This window comes from Staurois parvus, unplaced genomic scaffold (assembly GCF_062004578.1).
Source record: "Staurois parvus isolate SC_StPar_1 unplaced genomic scaffold, SC_StPar_1.0 ptg003405l, whole genome shotgun sequence".
Taxonomy (NCBI): domain Eukaryota; kingdom Metazoa; phylum Chordata; class Amphibia; order Anura; family Ranidae; genus Staurois; species Staurois parvus.
The window spans coordinates 16,392-32,300 of record NW_028321201.1 but is presented as its reverse complement, the minus strand read 5'-3'; the positions used below and the strand labels follow the sequence as shown (position 1 = coordinate 32,300).

The 15,909-nt window shown below is 52.2% G+C and overlaps 1 protein-coding gene and 2 long non-coding RNA genes across 3 annotated transcripts; 2 read left to right on the top strand and 1 right to left on the bottom strand.

Moving 5' to 3' along the window:
- The first annotated feature begins 2,117 nt into the window (after window positions 1-2,117).
- Window positions 2,118-2,742, top strand: LOC149428209 (uncharacterized). The gene is made up of 2 exons (XR_016310841.1): window positions 2,118-2,564; window positions 2,635-2,742. It is a non-coding gene; the product is annotated as an uncharacterized LOC149428209 (long non-coding RNA).
- Window positions 2,743-4,080: 1,338 nt separating this feature from the next.
- LOC149428208 (uncharacterized) lies at window positions 4,081-6,969 on the top strand. The gene is made up of 2 exons (XR_016310840.1): window positions 4,081-4,196; window positions 5,841-6,969. It is a non-coding gene; the product is annotated as an uncharacterized LOC149428208 (long non-coding RNA).
- A 1,577-nt stretch (window positions 6,970-8,546) lies between these two features.
- On the bottom strand, window positions 8,547-14,515 carry KCNJ10 (potassium inwardly rectifying channel subfamily J member 10). The gene has a single exon (XM_089667598.1). The coding sequence runs from the start codon at window positions 14,478-14,480 to the stop codon at window positions 13,344-13,346; it is 1,137 nt and encodes a 378-aa protein (XP_089523724.1). The 5' UTR covers window positions 14,481-14,515; the 3' UTR covers window positions 8,547-13,343.
- Between the last annotated feature and the right edge of the window lie 1,394 nt (window positions 14,516-15,909).

Sequence of the window (15,909 nt, the reverse complement as noted above, 5' to 3'; positions counted from 1 at the left end):
GAAACAACCAAAGACATTGTCAGGGTCATGTTGGCTTCTGTTGATACATCCTTGAGCAACTAAAATAGTTTCATTAAACTTCTAATATATCTGCAAAAACCTAACTGAATACTTAAAATGGCGTACATCAGCACAATGGGGGTTCTCTAGATCCTTTCAGTGGCCTCTCTCCAGCCAGGGATTTCTGGAATTGCTGGACAAAAGGATGCCTACCTGCACACCCTGATCCTCCTCTTCAATAGAAGTTTCCCCAGTCTGAGGTGGAGGGTAGTCGTTTTCAATTTGTGGCCCTGCTGTTCAGCCTGTCCATGGCTCTCAGAATGTCCCCCAAGGTCCTGGCTCCAATTCTGGGCCTACCAAGGACCCAGGGGGTACCTACTGTATTCTAGGGTACCTGGATGATTTGATTCTAAGAATCTGCTCCTCTTCTGGAGTACAAGGTGTCTCTCGCAGTACACGTTCTGGAGAGGTTTAGCTGGGGTCTCAGACTCCCGAGATCTGTGTTGCTTCTGGCCCAGCGATTGGAATATCTGGGTTTGCTCCTGGAGACTTCCCAGGTGAGAGGGATTCTCCTTCCAGGAAAACACTTTGCTCTGAGGAATCAGGTGGATTCCCTCAATTAGCTGAGAACTCTTCATTCACCTTTTGCGTGAGGGTCTTGGGGGAGATGGTGGCCTTGTTTGAGGCGGTTCCCTTTGAGTTTCATTTCAGGTAACTGCAGCAGAATGTTCTGGTGGTCTGGGACAGAGGGGTGCAATCATTGGACAGGGATGGTCAAGTTCTGGGATGTGAGGAAACTGAACTGGTGACTGTCTTCATGGCTACTGGAGATGGGAAAGTCTTTCTTCCTCTCTTGGATCTCGTTGTACAGAGAACTTGGTCTCCACAGGAAAAGTTGTTGCCCACCAATATTCTGGGACTGCAGGAGATTCGACTTGCTCTCCCACATTGCTGGATGTGGCTACAAAGTCTCCCTGGAAGGGTTCAGCCTGACATGCCATGGCTGTGCCTCACATAACCAAACAAGCAGGTGGCCCAGGAAGTAGTGGATCTCATCCTTTCTGAGAGAACATCCCATCCACGGTCCTCATTCCAGGAGTGGAAAGTATCCCAAGAGAAAGTGGATCTCATCCTTTCTGAGAGAACATCCCATCCACGGTCCTCATTCCAGGAGTGGAAAGTATCCCAAGAGAAAGTGGATCTCATCCTTTCTGAGAGAACATCCCATCCACGGTCCTCATTCCAGGAGTGGAAAGTATCCCAAGAGAAAGTGGATCTCATCCTTCCCTGAGTGAACATTCCTTCCACGGTCATCTTTCTAGGAGTGGAATGTGTCCCAGGAGGAAGTGGATAACATCCTGTTCCCGGTCCTCATTCTAGGCGTGGAACGTGTCCCTGGAGAAAGTGGATCTCATCCTGTCCTCGGCAAACATCCCATCCATGGTCCTCATTCCAGGAGTGGAAAGTGTCCCCTGGAGAAAGTGGATCTCGTCCTGAGCGAACATCCCGTCCATGGTCCTCATTCCAGGAGTGGAAAGTGTTCCCCGGAGAAAGTGGATCTCTTCCTGTTCTGAGTGAACATCCCATCCACGGTCCTCATTCCAGGAGTGGAAGGTCAGAAGGTAGATTTACTCATCTGTCGGCAGAGCTCCAGTAGAGAGCTCTTGAGCGGGAGGAGTTCATGAAGATCCATCAGTGGTGAAGCACACAGGATGTAGACCCTAATGGTGTCTTCAGGACTAGGGGGGCCCTCGGGTGTCTGCCTCTAGATCTCCTGATTTTGTCTGGAGTGGGGTGCTGATCGGAGGTCTGTCCCTGCCTGGTACTTACCATGTATAATGGCCGCCATCCTCTGAGCACTTGGTTTGTATAGAGGAGCCATTTCTGGAGAGGTTTTATTTCGGCTCGGATGTTGTAGGTTTTGGTTTGATGGACTTTTGTGATCTTTCCTTCACCTCCTACTTGGGATGTCTTTTCCCCTTGCACCGTGGGATGTCCTCACTGGGGGGTGGTATTGGTGGGAGGGTGCTTTGCGGTTATAAAGCTGACCATAGATGGTTCGGTCCCTGCTGAACCGGGCGAGGTTCAAACCATGTATGGGCAGGCCGAATGTACCCAAGTTGATTGATATTGATCAGTCTGGGTACAACGAGCCTACTGGATTTTTCATGCGATCCACCCCCACAGGAAGAAGACCATGTCTCAGCAAAGGGTTTCCCCCATCAATACGATCCAATCCAGCAATAATATAGAAATCGGTAGGCAATGGTCGAGTACAGATCGAATTTTTGCCTGTTGACGTTTTGTTGGAAAATCCAGCCCATGGCGGGGGGTGTACTTACTTTTTCCCACGACTGTATAATGGTCTTCAGTCCTCCATTCTGTACAGATCTCAGTAATAATCGCTCTCTAGTCGATCTTTTGCCGCCTTTTGTTCATATACGGTTCGGTTTCCATGTTACAGCAATTCAGTCCGATGATGAAGACGGACGCCGGACAATATTACTGCCAAGCATCGAACTCTCAGGGGAAGCAGGCGTCGGCACCGGTTCAGATGGATGTCAGTAAGTATGGCAGCCATGCGGGGGATTGGCTGTACTTGTATCCCAGCTCTGACATTCTTGTATCCTGCAGAGGATGTGAACGTTGGAGGAATAGTGGCCGCCGTCATCGTCAGCCTCCTGATTCTTGGACTGATCGCGTTTGGCGTCTGGTTTGCCTATCACCGAGGATACATTGGCAGTGAGTGTCTGAGCTGGCAGCTCCTCTGGGGAGGGTAGAGGACAGTGCTGCTCTCTAGTGATTGGTTCTTCTAGTACTTGGTCCCTCCCCTAATAATACAGCGAGTGGAGTTACCTCCTTCTGAGGAGGATGAAGCACTAATAACTCTTCTAGAGGGGGGCGGTAATGGGAGAGGGGGGAGGGGGTGTCTGTAAAACTTTACTAACTTTCTCATTTTTCTTTCCTATTTCAGAGAAAAACAAGTAAGTCGATTTTTACTGCAGTGTGCCTGTCTCTGTGCCCGCCTGCCTGTCTCTGTGCTTGCCCGCCCGCCTGTCTCTGTGCTTGCCCGCCCGCCTGTCTCTGTGCTTGCCCGCCCGCCTGTCTCTGTGCTTGCCCGCCCGCCGGTCTCTGTGCTTGCCCGCCCGCCGGTCTCTGTGCTTGCCCGCCCGCCGGTCTCTGTGCTTGCCCGCCCGCCGGTCTCTGTGCTTGCCCGCCCGCCGGTCTCTGTGCTTGCCCGCCCGCCGGTCTCTGTGCTTGCCCGCCCGCCGGTCTCTGTGCCCGCCCGCCTGTCTCTGTGCCCGCCCGCCTGCCTGTCTGTGCCTGCCTGTGCCCGTCTCTGTGCTTGTCTGTCCTTCTCTGTATTTGTAGCTGTTCATGTCTGTCCATGGAGGTCAGAGGTCACAGAGCAGGATGAAGGATATTCCGAGACACTTTGATAAATTTCACATCCTCCAAATCCTTTGAAATGATTTTCAGCTTGGACTTCCCCATTACAATGTACTGCAATGGGGGGCGGCATTTTTCTGGCAAGAAAATGTTATCCTTTCCCCAGAGATTGTGTGTCTGTGTGTGACCTCTGCACACCCCATCATCTGTACACAGAAGTCAGTGCTAGTGTAGTGTCACCTTATCACCTCCTGGGGGGCGCCCTGCTAGGGTAGTGTCTCCTCCAGGGGGGCGCCCTGCTAGGGTAGTGTCTCCTCCGGGGGGGCGCCCTGCTAGGGTAGTGTCTCCTCCGGGGGGGCGCCCTGCTAGGGTAGTGTCTCCTCCGGGGGGGCGCCCTGCTAGGGTAGTGTCTCCTCCGGGGGGGCGCCCTGCTAGGGTAGTGTCTCCTCCGGGGGGGCGCCCTGCTAGGGTAGTGTCTCCTCCGGGGGGGCGCCCTGCTAGGGTAGTGTCTCCTCCGGGGGGGCGCCCTGCTAGGGTAGTGTCTCCTCCGGGGGGGCGCCCTGCTAGGGTAGTGTCACCCTATCCCCCCCCCCCCGGGGGGCGCCCTGCTAGGGTAGTGTCACCCTATCCCCCCCCCCCCCGGGGGGCGCCCTGCTAGGGTAGTGTCACCCTATCCCCCCCCCCCCCGGGGGGCGCCCTGCTAGGGTAGTGTCACCCTATCCCCCCTAGGGGCGCCCTGCTCACTCTCTCCTGTTTCTTGCAGTAAGAAGGTCATCTACAGTCAGCCCTCGGAGACGCGCAGCGATGTGAGTACAGCAGGAACTGCATTGTGTGTAATGGGGAGGGTGAATTATGGGGTCCCTCTGTCCAGAATCTTCAGTTATGGGGGGGGGGGGGAGAGTCCAGCAGACTGAACTGAGTGTTTTCCTCCTGAATTCATTGGTCCGAGCCGGAGGGAGGACTTTCCATCATTGGCTCCTCCCATAACAGTAATTCGTGGGTGTTGGTGGGCGGGGTTATAAACCGTTTGTCTGTCCATTGAGGGACCCAGGAATTCACTGTTGGGTTACACTGCCACCTCCAGGAGGACTGGACACTGACAAGCATAGCCCCTCCCCCACACAGCACAGATGGCGGATCGATGTGCTGAGAGCAGTTGATGCGATTTTTATTTTCTTTGGCCATTTTCCTGATTTTCTTCAGGAAGATTCCTCACTGCTTGAGCTGGTCTCTGTATATCAGGATCAGTGTGACTCTGGAGGCTGGACCCCACAGGATTGGAGGGTTGTGGGGCCGGAATGTGCTCTTTCGGGCCCCGGGCCCTCCATTGAGGAACTTTATAGACCCGAACCATGTCCTGGAAGAGTCGGCCGTGGAGCGGCGCTCTTCATACGTTCTCCTCGTCTTTGAGGACTCGCAGGAAGGTTGCTGCACTGAAGCTACTTGGCAGTGGCCCCGCCGGGCGACTTGTGGCCCCGCCGGGCGACTTGTGGCTGCTGCCAATCTTCCCGCAGAAAAGGCCAACACCTAGAAATCCATCCCAGATGTGGTCCTCAGGGTGGAGAGTCGTGTGTGCCGCATGTTCCCTCTCCCGCTGTTTCAGCATGAACGTGATGGGGGAACACTGTCTCCTGCCCCCCCACCCCCTGTGATGACGCCGGGGGAGACTGTCTCCTGCCCCCACCCCTCAAGATGACGCCAGGGAACACAGTCTCCTAACCTCCCCCCCCCCCCACAGTGATGACGCCAGGGAACACAGTCTCCTAACCTCCCCCCCCCCCACAGTGATGACGCCAGGGAACACAGTCTCCTAACCTCCCCCCCCCCCACAGTGATGACGCCAGGGAACACAGTCTCCTAACCTTCCCCCCCCCCCCCCCCCCCACAGTGATGACGCCAGGGAACACAGTCTCCTAACCTCCCCCCCCCCCCCCCCCCCACAGTGATGACGCCAGGGAACACAGTCTCCTAACCTCCCCCCCCCCCCACCCCCCCCCCACAGTGATGACGCCAGGGAACACAGTCTCCTAACCTCCCCCCCCCACAGTGATGACGCCAGGGAACACAGTCTCCTAACCTCCCCCCCCCCCCCCCACAGTGATGACGCCAGGGAACACAGTCTCCTAACCTCCCCCCCCCCCACAGTGATGACGTCAGGGAACATGGTCTTCTGTGACACCCATCCCCGAACACCCCGCCCCCCCCCCACTGATGACGCTGGGGTATGTGGGCTTCTGTGACACCCATCCCCGAATGCCCCGCCCCCCCATTGATGACGCCGGGGTGCGTGGGCTCCCGCCACCCGTACCTCAGTGCCCAGTCCTCCTGTAGGTGGCAGTATAATCCAACAGTATCACAATCTGTGTCCCCCAATGGACTCCAGCTAAAAGATTGTAGGCGGAGTTCTGTCTGCGGCCGCGATGATGTAATGATGACGTTTTATATTTCAGAAAAACTTCCAACAAACTTCATCCTTCCTGGTCTGAGTCTCCTGTGAGTGGAGGAGGCCCGTCCTCTCCTCCGCTGCGACCTTTTCACCGAACCCGAGGAATCCCATCCACAGATGTCTGTCCCGGGGCGGGGTGACGGGGCGTGTGAGTGTGTATGTCTGCGTGACGGGGCGTGTGTGACGGGGCGTGTGAGTGTATGCGTGTGTGACGGGGCGCGCGTGTGTGTGTGTGTATATGTACGCGTGTGAGTGTACGCGTGTGAGTGTACGCGTGTGAGACGGGGCGTGTGAGTGTACGCGTGTGAGACGGGGCGTGTGAGACGGGGCGTGTGAGTGTACGCGTGTGAGACGGGGCGTGTGAGTGTACGCGTGTGAGACGGGGCGTGTGAGTGTACGCGTGTGAGACGGGGCGTGTGTACGCATGGTGCGGTGTGTGCGCTCATGTAGGAGAGTGCCGCCATCCGTGGCCTTTATTTATAATTCTGGGATTTTGTGCCTTCCGCTGATTACTGGACACCGATGAGCCAGGAACAACCCTTTCCAGATTTTTCCCGGAAATCTTTTATGTTTTTGGTATTTATTATCGATTGGGATGAGACGTCATGCGTGTTACCTGTAGGAGGTCCAGGCTCGGGTGCGGCTCCGCGCAGGAAAGAACAAACCTCTCCCGCTATTGGCTGACGGTCTGCTTGCTCATTGGCTGGTTTGGGGCACACATGCAGTACTCGCTCCTGCTCCATATTCCTTCATGTGACACGGCTGAGTCGGCTTTCTAGCGGAATTGTTGGGTTTTTTGACAATGAAATGAATTTAGAAGTTCACACTGGGAGAGCGAGATGAATGAATTGTAATATCCTGACATGGCCACAAGAGGGCGGGGGTGTACCGGGTATGACAGAGCAGCAATAAGGCTGGGGTGCCGCCTGCGGAGACCCCTCAGACTGGGTGCCCTCTCTGGTCTGAAAGTCCATGGACAGCAGAGGGGTCCGGTGTGGGGCTGCGCGTCTGATTGGTCTGGATCCAGAGGTGGCAGAGGGGCCGGTGTGGGGCTGCGTGTCTGATTGGTCTGGATCCAGAGGTGGCAGAGGGGCCGGTGTGGGGCTGCGTGTCTGATTGTTCTGGATCCAGAGGGGCCGGTGTGGGGCTGCGTGTCTGATTGGTCTGGATCCAGAGACAAAAGAAGGGTCCAGTGCAGGGCTGTGTGTCTGATTGGTCCAGATCAGGGACGGATTGCCAACTCATGGGGCCCCCGGGCAATAGAGGATCACGGGGCCCCTGTGTCCTTGCCCAAACTCAAAAAAAAACTATGAAAAAGGTACCAGGGGCATCTCAAGGGGCCCCCTACTGCCCTCGAGCAGTGCCTGAGTTTCCAAATGGTCAGTCCGCCCCTTGTCCGGATACAGAGATGGCAGAAGGGTCTGGCGTGGAGCTACCTGTCTGGTCCGGATCCAGGGACGGCAGAGGGGTCCAGCATGGGGCTGTGTGTCTGATTGGTCCGGATCCAGGGACGGCAGAGGGGTCCAGCATGGGGCTGTGTGTCTGATTGGTCCGGATCCAGGGACGGCAGAGGGGTCCAGCATGGGGCTGTGTGTCTGATTGGTCCGGATCCAGGGACGGCAGAGGGGTCCAGCATGGGGCTGTGTGTCTGATTGGTCCGGATCCAGGGACGGCAGAGGGGTCCAGCATGGGGCTGTGTGTCTGATTGGTCCGGATCCAGGGACGGCAGAGGGGTCCAGCATGGGGCTGTGTGTCTGATTGGTCCGGATCCAGGGACGGCAGAGGGGTCCAGCATGGGGCTGTGTGTCTGATTGGTCCGGATCCAGGGACGGCAGAGGGGTCCAGCATGGGGCTGTGTGTCTGATTGGTCCGGATCCAGGGACGGCAGAGGGGTCCAGCATGGGGCTGTGTGTCTGGTCCCGTCAGGAACCCCCGGTGATGTGCTGACCATTGGTAACCTGCTGGAGAGGTTGGATGATCTTCAGGGTGTGAATCGCTCTTCCTGTGCATTGTCACTGATATGTGGGGGGGGGGGGTTGTAGATGATTTGGGGAGGGTGGGGTGGGGGGAGGGTTCTTGTACTTTTGTTTTAACTTGTGTTTTCTATCATTTTTAATCTACATTTTGGGAATAAATCTCCTGAATGAAAGAAATACCTGTGTGTTCCTATATATTGGGGGGGGGGGGGACTTCTGCAGTGGTTGGAGGACTATATCTATTGACTGTGGGGGTCTGCCTGTAATGGGGTGGGGGCGGGGGATTACATCTATTGGCCCACACTCCTTCAGCCGAGCCCAGCAGTTGGTAGTCTTCTAGTCCCTCCATTGCAGTGATAAAGGAGAGAACATGGCCTACCCTCCTCCACTCCGGCAAACATACTTCCTCGCTGCCCACCTCCACTCCAGCCTGCTGGTTGGAATTCCCACGGTTTATGGAAAAGCTGGGGCGGAGCAGGTCCAAGCTGGGGCGGAGCAGGTCCAAGCTGGGGCGGAGCAGGTCCAAGCTGGGGCGGAGCAGGTCCAAGCTGGGGCGTACCTCGCCATGTCTCTACAGTCTTCTCAGAGGGTACAGAGTGGGGTGGTGTGGATGGTTCTGCCATTACATAGAAATCGGCCCATCTGACCGTTATCGGTTCTTTTGTGAATGGAAAGTTTTACTCTCCTATTGGACACATACAAAGCGGTAATGATGGAGAATTCACTCCAGAAAATTGACAACAAACTCTTTATTAATGTGTTTAATTTCTACCAAGGTCTATTAATTGGAAACCTGCCCCTTCCATGGGATGTCCCTGGCAGTAGACTACGTTGACTCTGCCCCTTCCATGGGATGTCCCTGGCAGTAGACTCTACGTTGACTCTGCCCCTTCCATGGGATGTCCCTGGCAGTAGACTCTACGTTGACTCTGCCCCTTCCATGGGATGTCCCCTGGCACTAGACTCTGCCCCTTCCATGGGATGTCCCCTGGCACTAGACTCTGCCCCTTCCATGGGATGTCCCCTGGCACTAGACTCTGCCCCTTCCATGGGATGTCCCCTGGCACTAGACTCTGCCCCTTCCATGGGATGTCCCCTGGCACTAGACTCTGCCCCTTCCATGGGATGTCCCCTGGCACTAGACTCTGCCCCTTCCATGGGATGTCCCCTGGCACTAGACTCTGCCCCTTCCATGGGATGTCCCCTGGCACTAGACTCTGCCCCTTCCATGGGATGTCCCCTGGCACTAGACTCTGCCCCTTCCATGGGATTCTCTTCCCCATGCAGAGGATACACAGTCATGGCAAAAAATATTGGCCCTGCTGGTTTTCTGTCAGATAATGCACCAACGTCACCCAGAAAATTGCTCCCATGACGATTTTCACCACCAATACCACAAAAAATGGACTGGACAAAATTATTGGCACCTTCTGAAAATGGAATGAAATAATTGCATTCCAAGTCTGTGATGCTCCTGTAATTTGTCGTTCAACTCCCCTGTATCTATGACCAGGCGCTGACAACAGAAATCCCGACAACCATTGGTGTCAAATGGCCTCCACTTTTGTGTTGGGTGTCTGTGTGCCCAATGGAGACGAGACACAAACGTTGGAAGCTAGATTGGAGTTTGCCAAAACTTAGCTGAGGAAGCCAAAATCTTGTTGGGAGAATGTGCCAAAATGGCAGCTTTTTTTTTTTTTTGTAAAGCCCATCATTCTAATGTTTCAGAAAAAGCAATGAGGCCTTTACAGAAAAGAATACAGTCACACATGGTGGGGGGAGGGGGTCCACTGTTGGTTTGGGGTTGCTTTTCTGCTTCAGGCACTGGATGTCTTGACCACACAGCATCATGAAATCTGGAGACTGCCAAAGACTTCTGGGGTGCAATGTAGGGCCCGGTGTCAGAAGACTGGGTCTCTGTCAGAGGTCATGGGTCTTACAGCAGGACAATGACCCAAAGCACACGTCACAAAGCCCCCAGAAATGGTTTCAAAGTACTGGAGTGGACTGAGCTGGCCAGCGATGAGTTCAGATCTCAATCCCATAGAGCTCCTGTGCAGCTCTATGGGATTGAGGGACTTGGAGCAAGAATAGCGATCCAAAATTGCAGGAGAGAGGTGGAAGAAACTCATTGATGGGGAAAAAATACGTGAAATAAATCTCTTCCTGTAACCAAGAGGTGTCCTACCAAATATTACATTGAGGGTGCCAATAACTGTTGTCCAGTCCATTTTTGGGGTTCTGCCTGGAATGGGTTAGATTTGGCTTTTTATTTCTCCACTTTTGTGTGTCACCGATACAAACATGAGAACCCTGAAAGATATTTATCATTGCAGCAATGTTCTGGGTGAAGTGGGGTGTTCTCTGACAGGGGGGGGGGGGATTTTTGGCCATGACTATACATTGACTTTGTCCCTTCCATGGGTTGTCCACTGTAATTTACGTTACATTGTAGTCTACCCTACACAAGAGGTCACCAGCAGAACACTCTACATTGCCTCTCCCTATCATAGGATACCTCTTCCCAGGCAGGAGGCTCTACATTGCCTCTCCCTACCACCAGATGCTGCTAGCAGAACACTCTACATTCACTGCGTCCCTTACCTTCGATGTCCCTGGCAGCAGACTCCACATTGACTCTGTCCCTTTCATGGGATACCCTTGCCCAGGTAGTAGGATCTACATTGACTCTGTCCTTTCTGTGGGATTTCCTTGGCAGTAGACTACACATTCACTCTATCCTTTTTTATGGGATGACCTCTATCCCCCAGTCAGTATTACGACACTGTCCCTACCACAAGATGTTCCCAGCAAGAGGCAATCCATTGACTTCGGTCCCTTCTACCGCATGTCCCCAGCTGTAGACTATGCATTGACTGTTCCTACCACAAAATGTCACCAACAGTAGACTTTACATTGACTTTGTCCTTTTTCATGAGATATCCTTTCCCAAGTAGGAGGATCTACATTTCCTCTGTCCCTTCCATGACATGTCCCTGGCAGTGGCCTATACATTGACTGTCCCATTTATGGGATGACTTCATCCCTGCAAGCAGTAGACTCTGCAGTGACTCTGTTCTTACCACATGTTGCTCCTGCCAACAGACTACCCATTGACTCAGTCCTTTCCACCGGATGTCCTTGAAAGAAGATTCTGACTGTGCCCCTTTCTCATGATGTCCCCTTACAGCAGACTATACTTTGGGACTCGTATCTTTCATGGGATGTCCCTGGCAGTAGACCATACATTGAATCTGTCCCTTCTATGGGATGTCCCCTTACAGTAGACTATACTTTGGGACTCATTCCCTTTCATGGGATGTCCCTGGCAGTAGACCATACATTGAATCTGTCCCTTCTATGGGATGTCCCCTTACAGTAGACTATACTTTGGGACTCATTCCCTTTCATGGGATGTCCCTGGCAGTAGACCATACATTGAATCTGTCCCTTCTATGGGATGTCCCCTTACAGTAGACTATACTTTGGGACTCATTCCCTTTCATGGGATGTCCCTGGCAGTAGACCATACATTGAATCTGTCCCTTCTATGGGATGTCCCCTTACAGTAGACTATACATTGACTGTGGCCCTTGCATGGGATGTCCCTGGCAGTAGACTATACTTTGGGACTCGTTCCCTTTCCTTGGATGTTCCCTTACAGTAGATTATACATTGAATCTGTCCCTTTCTTGGGATGTCCCCTTACAGTAGACTATACTTTGGGACTTGTTCTGTTTCATTGGCTGTCCCTGGCAGTAGACCATACATTGAATCTATCCCTTGCATGGGATGTCCCCTTACAGTAGACTATACATTGACTGTGGCCCTTGCATGGGATGTCCCTGGCAGTAGATTATACATTGAATAGGTCCCTTTCTTACGATGTCTCCTTACAGTAGACTATACTCTAGGATTTCCACTATACTCTGGGACATGGTCCCTGTCACAGGATGTCTCCAGCCACTAGACTATACATTGAATTTGTCCCCTTTCAGCAGACTATACTCTGGGACTCGGTCCCTTTCATGGGATGTCCCTGGACAGTAGACTATACATTGACTATGCCCCTTACAGCAGACTATACTCTGGGACTCGGTCCCTTTCATGGGATGTCCTTGGACAGTAGACTATACTCTAGGATTTCCACTATACTCTGGGACATGGTCCCTGTCACAGGATGTCTCCAGCCAGTAGACTATACATTGAATTTGTCCCCTTTCAGTAGAATATACTCTGGGACTCGGTCCCTTTTCTGAGGATGTCCCCTTTTCTGAGGATGTCCCCTTTCAGTAGACTATGCATTGACTATGCCCCTTACAGCAGACTATACTCTGGGACTCTGCCCTTTCATGGGATGTCCCTGGACAGTAGGCTATACATTGACTATGCCCCTTACAGCAGACTATACTCTGGGACTCGGTCCCTTTCATGGGATGTCCTTGGACAGTAGACTATACTCTAGGATTTCCACTATACTCTGGGACATGGTCCCTGTCACAGGATGTCTCCAGCCAGTAGACTATACATTGAATTTGTCCCCTTTCAGCAGACTATACTCTGGGACTCGGTCCCTTTTCTGAGGATGTCCCCTTTCAGTAGACTATGCATTGACTATGCCCCTTACAGCAGACTATACTCTGGGACTCTGCCCTTTCATGGGATGTCCCTGGACAGTAGACTATACATTGACTATGCCCTTTACAGCAGACTAGACTCTGGGACTATGTCCCTTTCATGGGATGTCCCCGGACAGTAGACTATACATTGACTGTGGCCCTTGCATGGGATGTCCCTGGCAGTAGACTATGCATTGACATTGTCACATACATTCATAGATAAGGTGCTGGGTTAGTAGAAGAGAAGTTAATCACTTATTCTCTGTAACGTTTCAGACTTTTCATGTCTCTCTATAGCAGCAATTCACTTGTCTGTCCTCCCTCCTATCTCTGATTCAGTCTGTTCCCCAAATGATGCCTGTTGAAGGCTGGTCCAGGTTTCTGCTTCCTCCTCAAGGCACTGATCATCTTCTAGAGCAGAAGTGGTATTGTTCAAACAGGAACATAAAAACGAAGTGTTCGGGCCATAAACGTTGTTGGCCACCTGTATCTAGCAGAATGGCTGCCACCCCGTGTGGTCCATTGACAAGGCAGATGAGGCTAAAGTCAGAGAGAAGGGTGTCTCTAGATCGTTGATTGGATGGATGTACGTAAACTACACTCTTGTAGGTCCTGAGGGAATCTTCTGAAACAGACCTCATTGCCAAACATTCCACCTCTGACACCTCCAGAATAGATTTCAATTCAGCTGCATAACAAAATCGCACAAATCGCACTTCTCTGCAAATTCTCCTTTTTTTCGATCAGATTCTACAGTACAGATTAAAGTGGTCTTGAGGAAACATTCAGCTGGTGGGTTTTCTACAGTCTCCTAGAAGTTAGGATATAAGGCATCAGTGTATGGTGTACCTGTCTGGGCTGAGCAGGCTTCTACTATAGAATATAATGGTGTATAGAACTTCTATACATCGATCATACATTGCTGATCCTGACACTTAATGGGCTTCCTTCTTTCTCTGACTTATCCCTGAATGATTCTTCCAGTTTCAGCTTCTCTGGGTCTCCATAGCGAACAGTCTCATGAAAGCAGCAGGGTGGAGACACCTTGAGTACTTGATCGAATAAACTAAAGTCTGCTACATACTTTCCACTGGAGGACAAAGAAATGACTGGGCTGAACTCGTAACCCCATAAAATTTCTTCCGGAAGGTAGGATGTTCTGACCTGGCAGGTTGCACTGGTAGGCTCCACTGTCCCACTAAGGATGACCACCAGTTCGAAGTCCCCTTCACCTGAACGAACGGCCACATCTCGGAGAGGACTAGACTCATCAACCACATGATAGAAAGTGAGTGGAAGGATTAGAAAGGGACTGTCGGAGGATGTGTCCACTTGGAAGTCCACATTGATCTGATTGAGGTGTATGTTCTCACCTTCTTTTGTGGCCTGGGTCTGAAGAAGCTTTCCAGTAACTTGGCATCCGATGAGTAGACTTTTGCGCATGTTGGCCACTCGGATCATGAGGCAGAGTTTTCCTTCTTGTTGGGCCACCACGGCATTCTGACTGAATTTGATAGTCTCCGCTCTTTTTTTTGGACGAGCAATCTTTGCCAAAAAAGTTCCAGTGATGAAAATTTCCAGGATTGTTGTCAAAACCAGCTGACTGATGAGCAGAACAATGGCCAGAGGACATTCTTCGCTGATGTAACGGAAGCCATAGCCAATGGTGGTTTGTGATTCCAGTGAGAAGAGGAATGCTCCAGTTAAAGTATGGACCTGCATGACACAAGGGGTGTGGTTAGCCGGTGCATTGAATTCCAGGAGATCGCCATGGACTAAGGCCACCAGGTACCAGATAACCCCAAAAATAAACCAAGTTCCAGCAAAGGTGGCGGAGAAGAGAAGCAGCTTGTATCGCCATTGCATGTCAATGAATGTCGTCCACAGGTCCTTGAGGTAGAGGAAGCTCTTATCAGTGATGTGGTCCATGCGTACATTACTTCGTCCATCCTTGGTCATTACACGCCTTCGCCTTAGGCTGGAACCAATCAGAGGCCGACTGTCTGTCTGGGTGGTCTGGCTGTAATAGACCTTCACTGGAGACGTCATCTGTGGAGAGCAGAAGAAGAAATGTTACATTTAACCACAATGGAGGCTTCCTTGCAGAAAGCTGAGAAAATGGCTGGATTATTAGAAGGTCTGAGTGCAAAGGGCAGTAACCATAACAACCCAAATCTCTGCTCACTATAAAAGGAGGAGATTGACCGTCACTCCTGATCGACCTATGAGAAACGTTTGGATAATTCCATATCGAGAAGGACTCTAGATTGGGCCAGATCTATGAACGTTTGAGCAGGAGCCATTGGCCAGACCTCATCTTATGACACAACTCCCCATAACACGGCCAGATGATGGAAGAGAACAAAAGAATGATCTTTTATGGTGGGATTATTCTACATTCCATCATAGCAGGGGATAAAAAGCCAGAATTGTTATAGTACCGCCTTTACAACAGCCAATGAACATGCTGATACCAGTGACCTCAGACTGCTGGAGCCAGTCCAAATTCACCGATACCACACAAACCATTGAGCAATTCGAGGGATTCCACTCATCCTGTCCACAAGAGTTCAGACAGCAGTCAGGCTGAGCAATCCACTAAGACTGATGATGGGAGGGTGGGGTGTGGCCGTCATGCCGGGTGTTGTCTATCTGGGGAGACAGGCTGACCAAAACCTTCCATCCTGGCTGATGGTGGGTTAGCCTTGGAAGGTCCAGCTTTGGGTGTCCACCTAATCTGGCTCCATTGGATGAGGATCTCCTGTGAGTGGATGGCTTTAGCTTGGTTGGTTCCAATGCATTGTCTGTTGATGTGCCAGCTGGGTGGTATGAGGCGGGGGTCACCAAACATCCTAAATGAAGGGCTCCTTTACTGCCCTTCAGACGGGCCAGACTATGGCCAATGGGAACAAAAATGTCCTAGAGTAAGTGGGAGTAGACAATGCTTCACGCTCAGTGGTTAGTGGAAGTAAAAAAAAAAATGCATATTGCCTGGGGTTAATAGTAGTGACCCATCAATGGTGTCAGTGGGAGGAATAGTGCCCCGTCGTTGGTGTCAGTGGGAGGAATGGTGCCCCGTCGTTGGTGTCAGTGGGAGGAATGGTGCCCCGTCGTTGGTGTCAGTGGGAGGAATGGTGCCCCCATCATTGGTGTCAGTGGGAGGAATGGTGCCCCCATCATTGGTGTCAGTGGGAGGGAATGGTGCCCCATCATTGGTGTCAGTTGGAGGGAATGGTGCCCCATCATTGGTGTCAGTGGGGGGAATGGTGCCCCATCATTGGTGTCAGTGGGAGGAATAGTGCCCCATCGTTGGTGTCAGTGGGAGGAATAGTGCCCCATCATTGGTGTCAGTGGGGGGAATAGTGCCCCATCATTGGTGTCAGAAATCTGTGTGGAAATGTTTAATTGACAGGTACAGGGATTGATATATTTATCAGGTCTGATTTCCCCCCATTAGTTTGTGTGTCTGCCCCTCCCA